General features: G+C 39.7%; 1 protein-coding gene and 1 long non-coding RNA gene across 16 annotated transcripts in view; one reads left to right on the plus strand and one right to left on the minus strand.

The window, feature by feature from the left end:
- The window catches only part of STMND1 (stathmin domain containing 1), a 382,758-nt gene extending 364,731 nt beyond the window's left edge, over positions 1–18,027 (minus strand). For all 13 annotated transcript variants that reach the window (XR_013533686.1, XR_013533685.1, XR_013533689.1 and 10 more), the window contains exons 1-2: positions 17,687–18,027; positions 9,262–9,374 (exon numbers count right to left, since the gene is read on the minus strand). Coding sequence is in view for 3 of the 13 variants with exons in the window: in XM_078368292.1 (XP_078224418.1) it covers positions 9,262–9,370 (109 nt within the window). In the remaining 10 variants the exon portion in view is untranslated. The remainder of the gene's footprint in view (positions 1–9,261; positions 9,375–17,686) is intronic.
- Positions 17,275–20,383, plus strand: part of LOC103792253 (uncharacterized) — a 120,931-nt gene continuing 117,822 nt past the window's right edge. For all 3 annotated transcript variants that reach the window (XR_013533699.1, XR_013533700.1, XR_013533698.1), the window contains exon 1: positions 17,275–20,337. This is a non-coding gene — a long non-coding RNA (uncharacterized LOC103792253). The remainder of the gene's footprint in view (positions 20,338–20,383) is intronic.

A 20,383-nucleotide genomic window follows, 5' to 3' on the forward strand; every position in this document is an offset into this window, starting at 1 on the left:
AGATGAGAAAGGATTATTATAAAACAAATTGTACCATAATACATTTTATAATTTAGATGAAATGGACAAATTTCTAGAAAGACACTATCAAAACTCATGCAAGAAAAAATAGATAATCTGAATAGATTTTAAAAAGTAAAGTGATCTGAATTTGTAATCAAAACAATACTCACAAAGAAAAGCTTAGACCCAGATGTCTTCACTGGTGTATTCTATGAATATTTGAAGAAGAATTAATACCAATTTATTTGAGGGCAATATTACCCTGATACTGAAGCCAAAAACATAACAAAGAAAAAAGAAAAAAAAAAAAAACTAGAGACCAGTATTTTTTATGACTATGGACTAAAAAACCCTCAACCAAAACACTAGCAAACAAATTCAGTAACATATAAAAAGAACCATACACCACAACAAAGTGGAATTTATCCCAGGAGTGAAAGGTTTGTTTTTACATCCAAAAATCAATCAATGTAATGTACCATACCAAAAGAATAAAAAACCCAAACCACATGATTATCTCAATCATTTCAGAAGGAAACCTTTGACAAAATTTAAAACTTTTGACCATAAAAAACACTCAGCAGGACTTCTGATTTCTGGCCCAGCATGAAAGGAGCTTTAAAGGCATGACTTAAAAACAAGTAAAAAGCTGAACAAAGTGAAAAAATCAACAACTCTTCTTAAATCTGTCAGAGAAGCGAGGTTCCAGGGAAAACTACTGTCCTCAAAATTGGAGAGAAAGAGAAGTGGATGCAGGGAATCAAAACTTACTGGAGAAGAAACTCACAAGCAGAAACCTCCACAGAAGCCAGTAGTGGGGTCGGAAAACCCAAACAATTGGTAGAGGCTCAATGTGGACAAGTCTGATAGTTTAAAAAGAAAACAAAAAAAAAACACCACAACTCCTCTGGGGAGCCTAGTCATAAGGTGGCCCACACACTTTGGTGAGTTTTACCTTCAGGACCTCTACAGAGAATATTGGAGAAAAATCCTCTTGTACTTCCAGCAGGGGGAGGAGAAAAACCATCATTTTGAAATACACCAGAGAATTCTCTTCTTCTTAGCAAGGCCTGCCCTCAGGAGAAACTATTTTTCCAGAGCGTAATCTGCTAGGATTTTGTCAGAACCCAAATGACCTGGTAGAAGGGGAAATTGAACTCCAGCCCTCTCAAACTATTCATGAAGGGGAAAGAAAATACCCACTGTTGACATCCTATCCCATCTCAGAGGAAGGAAGGGTGGAGGAAACTGTAAAGCACTTGTGAAATTCACAGACCAAGGGCATAGGCTCACCAAAGGCCTGGGACTTTAGAACAACGTCCTATCCCCTCAGCCCTTACAATTACCACCACATCACCAAAGACCTATTTACTAAGGTTCCTTTTACCTCATACACCATGTTCAACTTGGAACAAAAATTACAAGGCATACGAAAAGGCAAAAAACTTGGTTTAAGAGAGAGAGCCAGAGTCAAGCATTAGAACCAGAGTCAGATATGGAAGGGATGTTTGAATTATCAGACTGGGAATTAGTAACAACTATGATTAATATGCTAAAGCCTCTTACGGAAAAAGTAGGCAACACGTAAGAACTGATGAGTACTATAAGCAAAAAGATGGTAATTCTAAAAAAGAATTTTTTTTAAATGCTAGAGGTCAAAAATATGGAAACAGATATGAAGGTAGACATTTTATTTGATTTGGAACAGCTGAAGAAAGACTGTCTGAGCTCAAGGATATGACAGTAAAAACTTCCAAAACTGAAAAGCAAAGAGAAAAAAGACTGACTAAAGAAAAGAACAGAATATTCAAGAACTGTGATACAACTACCAAAGGTGTAACATAATGGAACCATCAGAAGGAAAACAAAGAGGAAAAGGAACAGAATAAATAATTGAAGCAATTATGACTGACAATTATCACCAAATTAATGTCAGATGCCAAACTGCGGATCCATAACGCTCAGGACAAATGCCCAAAATATTATGTCTAGGTATATTATTTTTAAACTTCAGAAAACCAAAGAGAAAAAAGGGATCTTGAAAGATACCTAGAAGGGAGGGACACCATACCTACAGTGTAGCAGAGATGAGAATTAAATGCTATGTGGCTTCAGAAACCATGCAAGCAAGAAGAGAGTTAAGTATCTAAAGTATTGAGAGAAAAAATTCCACAAACCTAGAAGTATGGATCCTGCAAAATGATCCTTCACAAGTAAAAGAGAAAAAAAGACTCTCAGACAAACAAATTTGAGGGAATGTGTTGCCAGTAGGACTGCCTTGAAAAAAAAGTTAAAAAAAAAAAGTCTTTCAGAGAGAAGGAAAATGGTCTAAGTTAGAGGCTTGGATCTATAAATAAAGAAAAGAAGAGCACTGTAAAAGAAATAAGTGAAGATAAAATACAAGCTTTTATTTTGCTTATTCTTAATTGATCTAACAGATGACAGTTTGTGCAAAATAACATTAGCAACAATGTATTTGATGGTTATAGTTTATGTATAAGTGAAATGAATGACAGAAATGACACAAGGAATGGGAGGGAGGAATTGGGAATATTTTCTTATGAGGTACTCTTTATCTCTGCATAATATTTGTTATTCAAATGTGGAATTTGATTAGTTGTAAATGTATATTGGAAACTCTTGGATATTCACTTTAAAAACTAAGAAAAAGATGTATAATGTATATGCTAAGAAATGAGAAAAAATAGAATTGTATAAAATGCTCAACTATAAAAGGCAGAAAAAGATTGAAGATGAAAATAGGAAAGGGAAAGAGGGCAACAAACAGAAAACTGTAAAAAAAATACAGCAGATATTAACCTACTATATCAATAATCATTTTAAACATCAATGGTCTAAATGCACCCATTAGAAAACAAAGGTTGTCAGATTAAAGCAAAATATAAGACTCAACTATATGTTGCCTACAAGAAATACACCTTAAATACAAAGACACATACAGATAAAAAGTAAAAGGATAGAAAAAATTATGTTATACTAACATTAATGATAAGAAAGTTAGAGTAGCTATACCAATTTCAGACAGATCCATGTAAGGAAAATTATGAGGGACACAAAGGAGCATTATATAATAACAAAGGGACAATTTCCCAAGAAGACATAAAAATTCTTAATGTGTATGCACCTAACAACAGAGAGGCAAAACACATGAAACAAAAACTGATAAATTGCAAGAACAGGTAGTTGAATCCACCAGCAGAGCTGGAGACTTCAAGACCCATCTATCAGAAATGAACAGATCCATCAGGCAGAAAATTAGTAAGGACATCAGCACAATGAATTAATCGAATGTAATTGACATCTAAAGACCACTTCATCCAATAAAGCCAGAATGCACATTCTTATCAAATTCATATAAAATATCCTCCAAGGTAGACCACATGCAGGGCCATAAAACATATCTTAATAAATTTAAAATAATAGAAATAATCCAGTGTATGCTCTCATACCATAGTGGAATTAAACTAAAAAATTGTAGCTTTAAAAATGCAAATGGAAATAGAAGGAATCTTTCTTAACCTGATAGAGGGCACTCATGAAAAACCCATAGCTGACATTATATTTCATGGTGAAAGACTGGATGCTTTCCCCCTAAAATCAGAAACAAATCACGGATGTTCATTCTTGCCACTTCCATTCAACATTGTACTGGAAGTTCTAGCTAGGTCAATTAAGAAAGAAAAAGAAATAAAATTCATCCAAATTGGAAAGGAAAAATTAAAATTATCCCTATTCACAGATGACATGATCTTGATATAGTGTATGCTCTGTAATACACCAAAACACTATCAGAATAATTTCAGCTAGCTTTCTGGATACAAAATAAATATACAAAAATCAATTGTAGTTCTATACATTTGCAATGAGCAATCTGAAAATAAAATTAAGAAAATGATTCCATTTATAATGGTATAAAAATAAACTACTTAGGAAAATTTTTAACAAAAGAAGCACAAAACTCATACACTAAAAATTATGACACATGGTTGAAAGAAATTAAAGGAAATCTAAATAAATGAAAAAAATGCCACATGTTCATGGATAGAAAGATGTAATCTTTTTAAGATGGCAATGCTTCCAAAATTGAGCTACATATTTAATTCAATCTCTATCAGAATCCCAGCTGGCTTCTTTGTAAAAATTGACAAGCTGATTCTAAAATACATATGGAATTGCAAGTGACCGGGAATAGCCAAAACAATCTTGAAAAAGAAGAACAAAATTGGAAAACTCACAGTCCCTGATTTCAAAACTTACTACAAAGCAAAAGTAATCAAGACAATGTGGTACTGGCAAAAGAATAGACATATGGATTACATGTCTATCACATGAATCATAGAATTGAGAGCGTAGACTTAAACTCTCATGCTTATGGTCAATTGATTTTCAACAAGAGTACCAAGACACTTCAATAAGGAAAAAAGAGTTTTTTGACAAATGGTAGTGGGACAATGGAATATCCATAACAAAAAAAAAATGAAGTCAGATCCCTACCTCACACTACATACAAAAATTCAAAATAGATCTAAAACCTAATTGTAAGAACGAATACAGTAAACTCTTAGAAGAAAACATAGTAAGTAGTACATCTTCATGACTTTTAATTCTTAGATTGGAATCATGGATTCTTATATATAACATCAATGGCACAAGCAAAAAAAGAAAAATACCCCATAGTTTTGGCCCAAAGACTCCTTCAGCTGGTAAACAACTTCAGCAAGGTTTCAGGATACAAAATCAGTGTATAAAAATTACTAGCTTTCCTATAAATCAACAACAGTCAAGTCAAGAGCCAAATTAGAAAGAAAATCTCATTCACATTTGCCATAAAAGGAATAAAATGCCTAGGAATACCTCTAAACAGGGAGGTGAAAGATCTTTACAATAATAATTACAAAATACCATGAAAAGAAATCAGAGAAGACACAAACAAATGGAAAAACATCTCATGATCATGGATAGGAAGAATCAATATCATTAAAAGGGCTATATACTGCCCAAAGCGATTCACAGATTCAATGCTATTCCTATCAAACTGCCAATGACATTCTTCACAGAACTAGAAAAGACTACTGTAAAATTCACATGTAACCAAAAAAAGAGCAAAAATAGCCAAGGCAATCCTAAGCAAAAAACTGGAGGCATCACGTTACCCAACTTCAAACTATACTACAGGGCTACAGTAACCAAAACAGCATGGTACTGGGTACAAAAACAACAGGCAAATAGACCAATGGAACAGAATAGACATCCCGGAAATAAGGATTCACATCTACAACTGTCTGATCTTCAACAAAGCTAAAAACAACAACAAAAAGCAATGAGGAAAAGACTGGCTTTTCAATAAATGGTGCTGGGATAACAAGCTAGCCATACATGGAAGATTGAAGCTAGACTCCTTCCTTATGTCATACACAAAAATCAACTCAGATGGATTAAAGACTTAAATGTAAAACCAAAAACTATAAAAAATGAAAGATGACCTAGGCAATACCACCCTGGACAAAGTAATGGGCAAAGATTTCATGATAAAGATACCAAAAACAATCTCAACAAAAGCAAAAATTGGCAAATGGGATCTAATTAAACTTAAGAGCTTCTGCACATCAAAGGAGACTATCAACAGAGTAAACAGACAACCTATAGAATGGGAGAAAAAAACTGTAAACTATGTATCTGACAAAGGTTTATGTAGCATCTATAAGAAACTTGAACAAATTTACAAAAGAAAAACAAACAACCCTATTAAAAAGCAGGCAAAGGATACGAACCAACACTTTTCAAAAGGAGGCATATATGCAGCCAACAAGCATATGAAAAAGCTCAATATCACTGATCATTAGAGAAGTGAAAAATCAAAGCTACAATGAGATACCATCTCATGTCAGTCAGAATAACTATTAGTAAAAAGTAAAAAAATAACAGATGCTGGCAGGGTTGTGGAACAAAGGAACACTTACACACTGTTGGTGGGAGTGTAAATTAGTTCAACTATTGTGGAAAGCAGTATGGCGATTCCGTAAAGAGCTAAAAGCAGAACTACCATTCAACCCAGCAATCCCATGATTGAGTATATGCTCAGAGGAATATATAAATCGTTCTATCATAAAGATACATGCACATGAAAGTTAACTGTAGCACTATTCACAATAACAAAGACATGGAATCAACCTAAATGCCCATCAATGACAGACTGGATAAAGAAAATGTGGTACATGTGCACCGTGGAATACTATGCAGCCAAATTACAAACCTTCACATGTACCCCCAAACCTAAAATAAACTTTAAAAAAGAAAAATATAAACATAAATATTATAAAATAAAAATGCAATTTTTGTGTTTAGTTGGACGCCATCAAGAAAGTAAAAAGATGAAACACAGAATGAGAGAAAATATTTGTAAATCACGTATCTCATGAGACATCAAATTTTTTAAAGAACTCTTACAACTCAATAATAAAAAGACACAGTTTTAAAATGTTCAAAGTATCTGAATAAACATTTCTCCAGAGAAGGTGTACAAATGGCCAATAAGCTCAGGAAAAATGCTCAACAGCCTTAGTCATCAGAAAAAGGCAAATCAAAACCACAATGAGATACCCCGTCACATTCATTACACTCATTAAGTTCATTAAGATGGTTAGAATCAATAGAGAGTAACAAGCAGTAAAAAGCCTGGGGAAAAACTAAACTTTTTTGTCTTTTTTTTTTTTTTTCAATAGAGACAGGGTTTCACATGTCGGCTAGGATGGTCTTGATCTCTTGACCTCGTGATCTGCCCTCCTTGGCCACCCCAAGTGCTGGGATTACAGGCATGAGCCACTGCACCTGGCTGAGAAACTGAACTCTTATACACTACCGATGGTCCAAGCACTTTGGAAAACAGGGTAATAATTCCTCAAATGGTCAAACATAGAGTTACTATGTGGCACAGAAACTCCTCCTTCGTATATATTCAAGAGAACTGAAAACATACCTAACCATAAAAACTTGCACATAGATATGCATGGCAGCATTACACCTAATAGCCAAGAAGTAAAAACTTTGAATGGATAAACAAACTATGGCATATCTATACAATGAGATATTATTCAGCAATAACAAGGAATGAAATATTGATAGATGCTACAACATGGATGAACCTTGAAAACATGTTAAGTCAAAGAAGCCATTCACAATATTATATGATTTCATTTACATGAAATGTGTAGCAAGTCCGTAGAGATAGGAGGTAGGTTAGTAATTCCTGAGGGTTAGCGGGAAGGAGTGGGAGTACAAGGGTAATGATGGCTAAAGTGTAGGGGTTTCTTTCTGAGGCAATAAAAATGGTCTGAAAGTGACTGTGGTGATGGTTGCACATATTCATAAAAATACTAAACCCATTGAATTGTACTTGGACACTTGCTGTGCTAGAAATAAGCACAGGATGCTCAGGGAGCTGATGAGGGGGTTAGAAAAAGCTTTGTGGAGGAGGTGATGCTTGAGCTGGATCCTAAAATATAGGTAGAAGCTGCCCTGTTGGGAGAGAAAGAGAGAGAATAGGAAATGTAAAAGGACAAAAGAAGGAGGGTGTTAATGCCAGAGAGGACAACATGAGCAGAGATGTGAGGGAAAGTAGTAGCAATGGAAATTAAGGTTTCAGAGACAGGCATGGGTCTGAGCATGACAGTTGTGAGACTCAAAAGTTTGGGAACAATTGGAATAGGGTCCTGGTGTAATACACATGGACTTCACACCATAGGTTAGTAGCAAACACACCACAAACATTGCCATGTGTTTGATCTTTATTTAACACTACAGTGTGCTTTAACCAAAAACTATGCCATTGTAGCAACGCCTGTGGGAGAAACAGCAAACTGAGCAGGTCATGCAACATGGCATAGAGCCTTGCAGACATGGCTGCGATTTTTAAAAATTGCATGTTAACTGAATGAAACAAAACTTTCCCCTGCATGTCTATAGGACAACCGGACCAGATATAAACCCTTTTCAAACAAGAACTATGGTGAAGGGCATTCAGAGGAAAGTGTGATGACTGTGGATGCATTTGTAAATGCTACATGGCATAATTGTGCTGCTGCTGTAGCTGTGTGGTAATTATTGATGACTGGCTTTAAACTTTTAACGTCCTTTAAATGTGCTTCAAAAAACAGTATTTTAAAACAAGCTATGAAAGACATAAGGTCTGAAAATGCTGCTTTGAGTCGTGAGGTTTATTGGAATAATTAAAGCTAATGGCAGCAACAGACAAATACACATATATCAGACTGAATATAATACAGGCTTATTTCTTGCTTATGTAAAATCTGCTGTAATTTCTTCTTGATTCTACCACATCTGGAGTATGTGTCGTGTCCTCCAGTGAGAGAGGGACAGAAGAGACACCAGGCTCCTAGTGGCCTTAGTCCAGAAGTCTCACCTATCATTTCTGTTCCTAGACCATTTGCTGTGGTCTCAATGTTTATCTCCCCTCAAAATTTACATGTGGCAATTTAATCCCCAATGTGATAATATTAAAGGTAGGGGCTTTGGGAGATGATTATGTCATGAGGGCTCCACCTTCGTAAGTGGAACTAGTGCTCTTATACAGAGACCCATGGGATGTTGTTTGCCATTCAACCATGTGGGGACACACAGAAGGGGCCATTCACAAAGCATGAGTTCTCATCAGACAATGAATCTGCTGGTAACTTGGTCTTGGACTTCCCAGCCTCTGGAACTGTGAGCAAGACATTTCTATTGCTTATAAATCAACCCCTCTGAGATATTTTGTTACAGCATTCTGAACAGACTCAGACAATATTGATCAGAACTAGTCATGTGGCCCCAATCTACTCCAAAGGGGCCTGGGAATATATGGGAGCTCCTGGATTATTTATGGCATATAGGGCCATAGGTAATAGGCTGAGAGACCTTAGCCTTGGAATGGCACTAAGTCAATAACATTGGAATCATGGAGCGTAGACAAGATGGGTGAATATGGGGTAATAAAGGGAAGAGGGTACATAAGAATTGCCAAGACAGCTGGCTGACAATTTAAGCTCTAAATATCCAACCCAGGAATTACTTAGGCCACTGAATTTCTCCCTTCTCCCTCCAGCCACCCCTATGAGTCCACTGGAAAATGGATTGAGTAAGGTCAAGAGGTAGAAGTGTGAAAGGATAGAGGGATTTTTGTTGAAGGTCCAGTAGAGGAGATAGGAATTTTTAAAATATATGAAGGTGGAATTCACTCACCCATCCTCATCCTGGTTCTCACTCTTGCAAATAACTGAATAAATGCACCAGACTCAGATACATGTGTGTTCTTTTCGCCCCATAGTTCACTGTGATTGTCTAGCTGCATTTTCCTACAAGGAGAGAATAGAATATAAAGTCAAAAGAGAGGGGCATCCATATAGTTTTACAGTACAAAAGAAATGTTGGATGCCCATGGTGTGACGGAATAAGGAATATAAGATGTCTTTATTGAGGAAACCAGACCTTCTCATCCTGCCGCAGACCTCCCTGAGGTATTCCCACCTCCTGAGCTTCTCCCTCTCCCCTTTAGAAAGCGTAATATATCAAAACTGACCATGATAACAGCATTGGAAAATGAGGCTGGGGAAGAGGAAAAAGGAGAATGCCACCACTGCCCATTTTACCTCCTTTCAGAGCACAGGCTGCCTCTAAAAATTCAGCAGGACCACAAAAACTGCTCAGGTCATCATCTCCCTTCAGCCAGGGGTTAATGCTTACTGATAGCCAACAGCTTGTTTCCTGTGGCTCCAATAAAACCCAAGTGAACTGCAGGGTTTATCTTCCTGATCATAAACCAACAGATGTACCATTTGGTAGTAATGCCCTTTTCCTTGAACTAACTGAAATTTTAGTTTCCTTTGGAAGCTTTAAAACAACACTCTGGCAATGTGAATGGAGTCATTAGCTAGAATTCATAACAGTTCTCTTTCTACCCGAGGGATTAGAGAAGAGACTGACAGCAGTGACAGGGGACAATGTGGTCCCCTAGACCCTTTCTGCAACTGGGACATACTCCCTAAATGTTGATTAGAAGAAAATTGCTCCCTACTCCTGGCCCTGCAATTACCTGTCTCTGCCATAAGGACTTGGTCTTAGGCAACTTTGCATCTCCATTATCTGTCTCTGTTGGAAACACTGTGGGTGACAGAATATATTATATCTCTGGTCTGGTGCTGTGAGATGCACCATACGTTTTGTTAAATGAATGGATGATGTCAGATCAGAAGTCTAAGACATAGTTCCTGTATCCCAGGAGATAAAAACATCATCAGTGATGGTCAGACATAATGGCTCATGCCTGTAATCACAGCATTTTGAGAGGCCAACACGGGAGGACTGGTTGAGGCCAGGAGTTTGAGACCAGCCTGGGTAACATAGTGAGACTCCAAGTCTACAAAAAATTTTAAAAATTAACCAGGTATGGTGGTGTGCCTGTAGTCCCAGCTACTGAGGAGGCTGAGGCGAGAGGATCGCTTGAGCCCAGGAGTTCAGGGCTGCAATGAGCCATGATCACACCCAACCTGGGCAACAGAGTAAGACTCTCTCTCTAATATATCTGTAGTCAGTGAGACAAAACTACCACACACATAATTAAGCTATAACATAGGAGAGACTTACCATATATTTATAGCTAATTAAATACTAAATAAAAGAAATTCAGAGAAAGGAGAGATAACTGCCGGATGCAGTGATTAAAGAAAATATAAAGTTTAACTAGAACACAAGTAACATCTTGGGGAAAACAAGGATGATACCAGGTGAGAGAATAGCACCAGGGGAGTAACGGAGAAAAGGCGATGGAAATTCACATGGGGAATATAGGAAGATAGCATTAACAGTGAGAAATAGGGTTGGAGGAATACAGTTGGAGGAAATCATGGAAGGCCTTTGGAGCATGCTGCAGAAAAAAGGATCTTAAGGTTTGTGAATGATAGAAATTATAAAACTAATGTTCAGTATTAAAAGTCATTGAAGAATGGAAGAACAAAAGGTATTTTCCTCCTTAGATCTCCGGCACTATCTGCAGCTGTACTCTGACTCATTAATTATTATCCAGTGCTGGTAATTACCTGCACACGTTGTGCTATTTCTTACCTCCATGCCATTGCTAACACTATCCCCTCTGCCTGGAAGGCCCTTCTGTGTACACACACACTCACTCACTCACTCAGAAGCATTCCCCCACTTTCCTCTCTTGTTGATCTTTAAGATTATGATCATTCATCCATTTGATAATTCAGTCAACAATTTTTTACTGACTGTCCTGGGCATCAAATGCCCTGCTAAGAGAAGGGACTAAGCATGAACTAAGCAGTCAAGATCCATGTCTGCACAGAGGTGACTCTGGTGGAGGGAGCCACCTCACAGTAGTGTACATCAATAAACAAGGTGATGTCAGGTGTGTGGTAAGTGCCATAAAGATATTAAGTAGAGGATATCATGTAGCTCAATGGGCTGTATGAAATAATTCACACAATGCACAAATGTCTCCTTGTCCTTTTCACACAATGCACAAATGTCTCCTTGTCCTTTTCCTAGGCACATCACTGGACTACCTTACATTTCCCAGACTCTTTTTTCATCTTCTTCCCAATGGAATGTTGGCAGAAGTGACATACACCATTTCTGGATCAAACTTTTATAGATATGGGGATATCTCCCCCATTTTACCAGTGAGATGTCAGCAACGAGAAAGTCCAAGGAGAAGGCAGGACCACAGGAGGGGTTCTTGAATCCTTGCATCAAGAGAGCCGCTTGTCAACCAGGAACACCCACTATGGCTATTCCATGAGTGACAAATGAACTCCATTATCCTTAAGGCACTGTGCACCATAGCCTAACCTGCCCTAATGAACACAGGGCGCTTCAGCTAGGGTGGTTGGGAAAGGCCTCTCCCAGGAAATGGCACTGGATGCAAATAAAGAATGAGAGGGAGGCAGCCAAGCCAAGAAGCAGCAGCCAGAGCTGTTACTTCTGCTGTGCTCCTGGCAGAGGGGCAGCAGAAGAAAGGGCTCTGCACCAGGAAAGGATGTGGCATGTGAGAAGAAGAAAAGAAACAGTCTGTGCAGCCAGACCGCAGTGGAGAGTGGGATTAAGTAAGACTAAAGATGCAGACAGGGGTTGTATCATTCCCAGCCACCATCTCAAGCTTTCACAACCCCCCCGCAACCCCCAACCCTGTTCAGCCTGGTGACCATTATTGGAGGTCTCATAACCTGAGGCTACTTCTATTATTACCTTTTCATCAGTTTATAATGGCTTTTTAAAATGTTTATTTTTGAGATGGAGTCTTGTTCTGTTGTCCAAGCTGGAGTGCAGTGGTGCAATCTCGGGTCACTGCAACCTCCACCTCCTGGGTTCAAGTGATTCTTGTGCCTCAGTCTCCCGAGTAGCTAGGATTACAGACGTGCACCACCATGCCCAGCTAATTTTTGCATTTTTAGTTGAGATGGGGTTTCACCATGTTGGCTAGGCTGGTCTTGAACTCCTGAGCTCAGGTCATCTGCCCGCTTCAGCCTCCCATAGTGCTGGAGCTACAGGCGCAAGCCACCATGCCCGGCTACAGTTACCTATTTATGAATGATGAGCTTTCTGAAAAACCAAGCCATTCATCTTTGAATCTCAGGCATGTATGTCAACATATACAAGTGGTTAATAAATATTTCTAGTATAAATGGATTAAATAAATCACAGCATTGCAGGTCCCCATGTGACAATGGCTGGCTCTAGCATGATGATAGTTGTCACAGGGAGCAAAGAAGGATAAGAGACAACTCATCTCTACAAACACTGCGATTTTAATTTTTTCCAGCATGACTTGACCTCCTTTCAGGAAGTCCTTCCCTCTTCCCACCAACCCCTCCTTCAGATTCCTTCTAAGGATGACCCATTTCTAACTAAGATTTCTTCCAGATAACAGGTTGTTGGGAGCCTTCATTAAAGAGGAAGGTTTCCCCTTCAATGAAAATGACTGGAAACTGTGAAAAGACACAGTTTGAAGCTGAAGGCCCCCTGCCAATACAATGACCCAGTTAGGAACCAAAACAAAGAACAGATAAGTCAGGGGAATAAAAATCTCCCCATCACTCCCCCAATCCCATCTTCAACTCACTGCAGTGGTTTCTAGGAAGTTTTAAACTTGAGGCGCTAGTTTCATTCCCAGAATTGGAAAATGCCATCCCCTACCTCCAAAGTTTTTTCCCAGAGGTGAAGATGTAATTGTATTCACTTTAATGATGTGAGGTTTTATTCTCAGCCTTCAGAGGCAGACTTTCCTCGGTATCTCATGTCCCTCTCCCCAATTCATCCTGGAAAAGATACCAAGTCTGCTGCTCCCCAAAATTAAAACAACTCAGCAACGACTCATCACCTATTAATTCTGGGGTGAGGTGGATGCTGGAAATTACAACAGAGTGCTGGTATAGTGGGGAAAAGGAAATTATCTTCTTAAGGAAGCGATTTTTACATATTTCTTCTACATTACTCCCTAATGGCAAAGGAGAGTGAAAACACCCCATAAGGTCTGAGGTCAGAGCTTGAAGCAGGCAGAGACAGAGCTAACATTTTTTTAGGTTACTTGTTTTATCTTTAAAATTGTTGCAGATTTTTTTTTCTCTCTCTCTTTCTCTCACATACACACACCATGTTTGCATAAAAATAAACTATAATTCTGTCTACTAAATCTTTGAGTAAAATTGACAAGACAAGCATCATCAAGTTTATTCCATGGCTTCAGGTACTAATATCTCCCAAAGACCATCCTTAGCCCCCAAGAGCATGAGTATGCCTATGCTCTCAAACTTTGGAGGCTTGTTCCCAGGGCTTCCATTTTTGCAAATTCCAGACAGTCATGTGTAGGGGTTCAGGTTATCTACCATGAATCTGGATGAGACAGCACGAGAGCAGATTTCCAATCACCCATCTTTCAACGCAATCTTGATTGAGCGTTTTTAGAAGGCTGTTGGGAAAGACATGGAGATAGAAGAGGACAGAATTTAACATTATGCCACTGTTTATGGCCATTGGCGGTTAAGCAACAATTGATAAAGGTGTTGTGGTTTATTTCCTTATGATCAATGAGTAGGTCAGAGATGAAGGCAGCACATTTGAAAAGGTTGTTGAGGTTGCTCACTGTGGCGCTTAGCTCTCTGTGCTCCAGTTTCCTGCAAGTCTCATTCATTTTCTCCATCCTACTCCCATATTTATTTTCTCCTCCTTGCCTTCAGCACTGCAGATTGGGAGATGACTAGTTGCTCTTACCTCTCTTGAAATTTCTGGCTGTGACAGACCCCAAGATAATTTTGGCTTTGGTTATATTTTTTTTCCAGCTAAAACATGATTTTGTTTTTCTGTTGCTCTAGCAAATTGCCATTCTCATTGCAAAAAAATATTATTCAATCAATATTTTTGCGTATTGTCAATGCATTAAGGAAACAAAATCCTTCTGGCACAGTAGTAGGACTGTATACCATAAAAATAATTTGAGGTAGGGAAAATGGGGCTGAAAACTTTTTCGTCTGTCTTGGCCATATAGAGGGGCCATTGTTCTTTCTTCTTTCCTCTTCCCCTTCTTCCTTCGCTGCTTCTTTCTCTTCTTTTTCGATACGGTCTTGCCAAGACTGGAGTGCACTGGCACAATCATTACTCACTGGTTTCACCCTCCCTGGCTCAAGTGATCCTCCCACTTTAGCCTCCTATAGCTGGCACTACAGACTCGAGGCAGCATGCCCAGCTTTTTGTATTTCTTGTAGAGAGGGAGTTTCAGCAGGTTGTCCAGGCTGATCTCAAACTCCTGGGTTCAAGTGATCTGCCAATCTCCACCTCCCAAAGTGCTGGGATTATAGGCATGAACCACTGCACCCAGACCATCATTCATTTTTGATGAATGAAAGTAGAGGAGAAAGAGGAACAGGATTAAAAGAGTGAAGAAGATAAAACACATTAAGAAAAAAGAAGTGGGAAGAGCTGTAGTTAGGGCACATAGGCATTGGGAGGAAATAATAGGTTGGTATCCCATTAATCGGTTGGTATCCATGCTCTACTGGGAATTAAATATTTAATAGATAATAGGGTGAGAACAGTTTTCCTCCATGTGGAAAGAGTGAAACCAACTCTCAACCCTCTGAAGGCTTTTCTCATTCCCTCATAATCTCTTCCTAACAGTAAAGTCAGGAGTCTCACATATGAATAGCATGGGTAATTCCTGCCCATTGTTTGGGGGGCTTTTGCATCTAATGGAGTGTTCACATTCACAGTATTTTTAACCTACTAGAAAAACATCTTTCCATCAATAAATTTGGTATTTTTTTTCTTTTAATTTAATTTTCCTTCCAGTATTTTTATCATAAGGTCTACCATCTTGTCAACTCCCAGCCCCAAGTTTAAGGATTTTTCTTTTCTGGGGAACACCATGGGCTTCCTCTATGCCCCATGTAGTCACAAATTCTGGGGATGTTCTTTTGTATCACTAAATAACAGCAAAAGTGCTTTTCATTTCTCAGTAAGATCAATTTTATCCTGAGATCCACTACTCAATAATTCTCTATTTTGTTCCCACTTTAAATATGGAAAATCTGCTACTCAACAATTCGCTATTTTGTTCCCACTTTAAATATGGAAAGACAGAAGTTCCTACAGGTTATAGACTTCTGGTGAGCGAAATAACAGAATTATCAGTCTAATGTCTAATCCACTAGAAAAGTTGCCAAAATGCTTAACCAAACCTCAATGTTCCAAGAAAGCCTGCTTTGTTTTTAAACAATTTGCTTTGAAACTCCTTAACAATAGTATTCATTTCTGATTTACCTTTATGTCTTCGTAGCAGAAAGTGAAGATTCTAACACACTGTACTTATGTATTTCTGATGAGTGCAAGAGTAAAACTCAGCAGAAGAAAACATCTATTTTATCATATTGTCACAAAATGATAGTCGATGTTATTTCCGATCGAATTAAAGGGATTGTGAAAAAAACTTTTGACCTCAATGGTTGGCGATATGCCTCAAAACATTCTGTAGGAAACTGTAGGTTCTCTTAGAAACCTATTATGGTTTTGTCTTTAATGAATCCAGCTAAATCTTTAACAATCATATGCTGCCATTATTTTAGTATTTCCCATGCAACTGTCACCTAAGTCAAGGTGACTCACCAGTAAACTGGAGTTATGTATCCCTTTTGCGAACTATAGCTGCTCCTGGGAAGTGATCTGTACGTATACCCATATCCCCTTTGAGAAAAGCTCTATGAAGACTTTGAAAAGAGTTCTTGCCAGGTGCAGTGGCTTGTGTCTATAATCTCAGCACTTTGAGAGTTGGAGGCAGGAGGATTACTTCAGGCCAGGAGTTCAAGACCAGCCTGGGCAATCTAGCAAGACCATATCTCTACAAAAACAATTTTAAAAATTAGATACGCTTGGTGGCTGGCACCTAGAGTCCCAGCTTCTTGGGAGGCTGAGGCGGGAGGATCACTTGAGCCCAGGACTTTGAGACTGCAGTGAGCTATAACCACATCACTGTACTCTAAACAGAGTGAAGCCCTGTCTCAAAAAACAAACAAACAAACAAATGAAAAAAAAAAAAAAAAAGAAAGAAAGAAAACAGTTCTTTAACACACTAGGATAAGAAGGAAAAAAAGAAGAAAGTGAAGGAAAACTACAAGATGATACCCAGGTTCACTTTTCAAATGCAGCTTTCAGGAAGCTTTCACGGGTTCTCCAGAAGATATGTCTTAAAAGAGGTGGGTGACATGAGCTTAGCTTCAAGAGGGCTCACTGGGGACCTTGCTGAGAGCAAGATGGTAGTCAGTGACACAGATGCCACAATATTACAAGGCCGCACATCAGCACTCTCCAAGGTCAGCAATTTCCAGCTGACCAGGTGGTGAGGGATTCTGTGAAGGAAGAAGTGAGGCAGCATTTCTTAAGCATTTTCTTAATACCAGGCACTATCTGGATATTTTGCATATGCTGTCAGGTTAGTGCTTACAACAGTAAGAGGCACTATCCCCAATTTACAGATGTGGAAATTGAGGCTCAGAGTGCACATAACTTGCCCAAGGTCACATAATGTGTAAGAAATTCAAACTCAAATCTATTTAGTCCCCACGTATGTGTTTTTTTCCCTGCCACATTTGGGTTTGTCCCATGGCAACCTTTGATGTAGTGAGCAGAGAAAAAACTATCAGGAACCCAAGAGAAAAATCAAAAGGGGCTCTCCAACCGGAAGCAGGCTCCGCATAGCACCCTGGGAGAACCATGTCCCATAGGAGCCGCGAGCTGCCCAAAGTCCTTCGCGTTGGTCACTGCTAGGGACAAAGATGGGGAGTTCCCACAGACCCTGGGAGCCCCTCTGGAAACAGGGTAAGGACACTTTGCTACTCAGAGACCTCCCCACACACTAAACCATTTAAATATACGGGAAGCAGGAAAACCAGCTGGTGAGGCGGCGCCAAGATGGCTGAGAGAAGCCAGGGGAGAAACGCAGCTCCCTGCGAGTGAGACGCAGAGGGCTGGAGGACTTCACGGTTCCAGAAGAGGTGGTGGGTTCTTTTCCGTGGGACCGACAGGGCACTGGAATTGGCCGCAGGGTGAGAGCCGCCCAGGGGGGTAAATCAAGAGGCGGGGAGGGGGGGCGGCGCGTTCCCACCTCAAACGTGCAGCCAGCTCGGAGGGTTGGGGGGCTTAACCGCCTCGGTGCTCCGCCTCGGATCCTGTGCTTGCCTCATCGCTCCTGCAACCCATGGTCCGTGGGGCCCCTGCCAGATGGTGGGCGCCCTGGGTAGTCGATGCAAATCTGAGCAGCGGCTCCCGCCGGGCTCGGCAGGTTGTAGCAGGGACTTGGGAGGAGTTTGGACTAAGGCCAGCAGGACGGACCCCCACAGAGGGAGGCAGAGTTGAAAGCAGGGAAACAGACCAGTAAGGCCTGGCAGGCCCCACCTCCACGGAACTCAAACCGAAGCCCTCGCTTGAGAGCTTGGCAGCAAATCCACCCGCGTGACCCCAACCGGCAAGATGGAGCTCTGAGAGAGAAGCCGTTGGGAAGGGGCGGGGCCAAGCTCACCTGCGAAGGAACTCCAGGGAAGGACCACCCACCCAACAATCGGACTGAACGCGGGAGAGCCCAGCAACGCCCTCTACAGGCCAAAAAAGATACGGCTCCAACCGCAATAGAAAAAATAGTCCACTCGGAGACTACTCCTGAAATCACCAACTTCAAAGATTAAAGGGAGATAAATCCATGAAGATGGGGGAAGGGAGGGAAAAAAAAGCAGCGCAAAAAGGATGAAACCACCAAAGAACAGAACACTTCTTCTTCTCCCAGGGATAACAACTCACCATCAAGGGAACAAAAAGAGAGAATGAATTTGATGAATTAACAGAAGCAGGCTTCAAAAGGTGGGTAACAACAAACTTCTCTGAGTTAAAAGACCATGTTCTAACCCAATGCAAAGAAACTAAGAACTCTGAAAAAAGGTTAGACGAAATGCTAACTAAAATAATCAGCTTAGAGAAGAACATAAACGACTTGATGGAGCTGAAAAACACAGCCCGAGAACCTCGCAAGGCATACACAAGTTTCAACAGCCAAATTGATCAAGCAGAAGAAAGGATGTCAGAGATAGAAGATCAAATCAATGAAATAAAACAAGAAGGCAAGATTAGAGAAAAAAGAGTGAAAAGAAATGAACAAAGCCTCCAAGAACTATGGGATTATGTGAAAAGACCTAATCTACCCTTGATCGATGTACCTGAATGTGACAGAGAGAATGAATCCAAGTTGGAAAACACTCTTCAAGATATTATCCAAGAGAACTTTCCCAACCTAACAAGGCAGGCCAACATTCAAATCCAGAAAATACAGAGAACACCACAAAGATATTCCTCAAGAAGAGCAACCCCAAGACACATAGTTGTCAGATTCACCAGGGTTGAAATGAAGGAAAAAATCCTAAGGGCAGCCGGAGAGAAAGGTTGAGTCACCCACAAAGGAAAGACCATCAGACTCACAGCGGATCTCTCGGCAGAAACTCTGCAAGCTAGAAGGGAGTGGGGGCCAATATTCAACATCCTTAAAGAAAAGAACTTTCAACCCAGAATTTCGTATCTGACCAAATTAAGCTTCATAAGTGAAGGAGAAATAAAATCCTTTATGGACAAGCAACTGTTGAGAGATTTCATCACTACAAGAGCTGCCTTACAGGAACTACTGAAGGAAGTACTAAACAGGGAAAGGAACAACCAGCCCCAGCCACTGCAAAAATATACCAAATGGTAAAGAATAACAATGCAATGAAGGAGCCATGTCAATTAACTGGCAAAACCACCAACCAGTAACACAATGGCAGGATCAAACTCAAACATAACAATATTAATTTTGAATGTAAATGGCCTACATGCCCCAATCAAAAGACACAGACTGGCAAACCGGATAAAAAGTCAAGACCCACCAGCGTGCTGCATTTAGGAGACCCATCTCACATGCAAAGACTCACACAGACTCAAAATAAAGGGATGGAAGATGATTTATCAAGCAAATGGAGAGAAAAAAAAAAAAAAGCAGGGATAGCAATCTTAGGCTCTAATAAAATGGACTTTAAACCAACAAAGATCAAAAGAGACAAAGAAGGGCATTATATAATGGTAAAGGAATCAATGCAACAAGAAGAGCTAACTATCCTAAATATTTGTGCACCCAATGCAGGAGCACCCAGATACATAAAGCAAGTTCTTAAAGACCTATGAAGAGACTTAGACTCCCACACAATAATAGTGGGAGACTTTAACACACCACTGACAATATTGGACAGATCAATGAGACAGAAAGTCAACAAGGATATCCAGGACTTGAATGCAGATTTGGACCAAGTGGACCTAATAGACATTTACAGGACATTTCACCCCAAATCCACAGAATTTACATTCTTCTCAGCACCACATTGCACTTACTCCAAAACTGACCACATAATTGGAAGTAAATCACTCCTTAGCAAATGCAAAAGAACAAAAATCAGAGCAGTCTCTCAGACCACAGCGCAATCGAATTAGAACTCAGGATTAAGAAAAGCACTCAAAACTGCACAATCACATGGAACTGAACAACTTGCTCCTGAATGATGAATGGATAAACAATTAAATGAAGGCAGAAATAAAAATGTTCTTTGAAACCAACAAGAATGAAGACACAACGTACTAGATCCTATGGGATACGAATGTGGGAAGCCTATAATCCTGGCACTCTGGAAGGCCGAGGGGGGCGGATCACGAGGTCAGCAGATCGAGATCATCCTGGCCAACATGGTGAGACCCCATCTCTACTAAAAATGCAAAAATTAGCTGGGTATAG

Source organism: Callithrix jacchus, chromosome 4 (assembly GCF_049354715.1).
Source record: "Callithrix jacchus isolate 240 chromosome 4, calJac240_pri, whole genome shotgun sequence".
In the NCBI taxonomy this organism is placed as follows: Eukaryota; Metazoa; Chordata; class Mammalia; order Primates; family Cebidae; genus Callithrix; species Callithrix jacchus.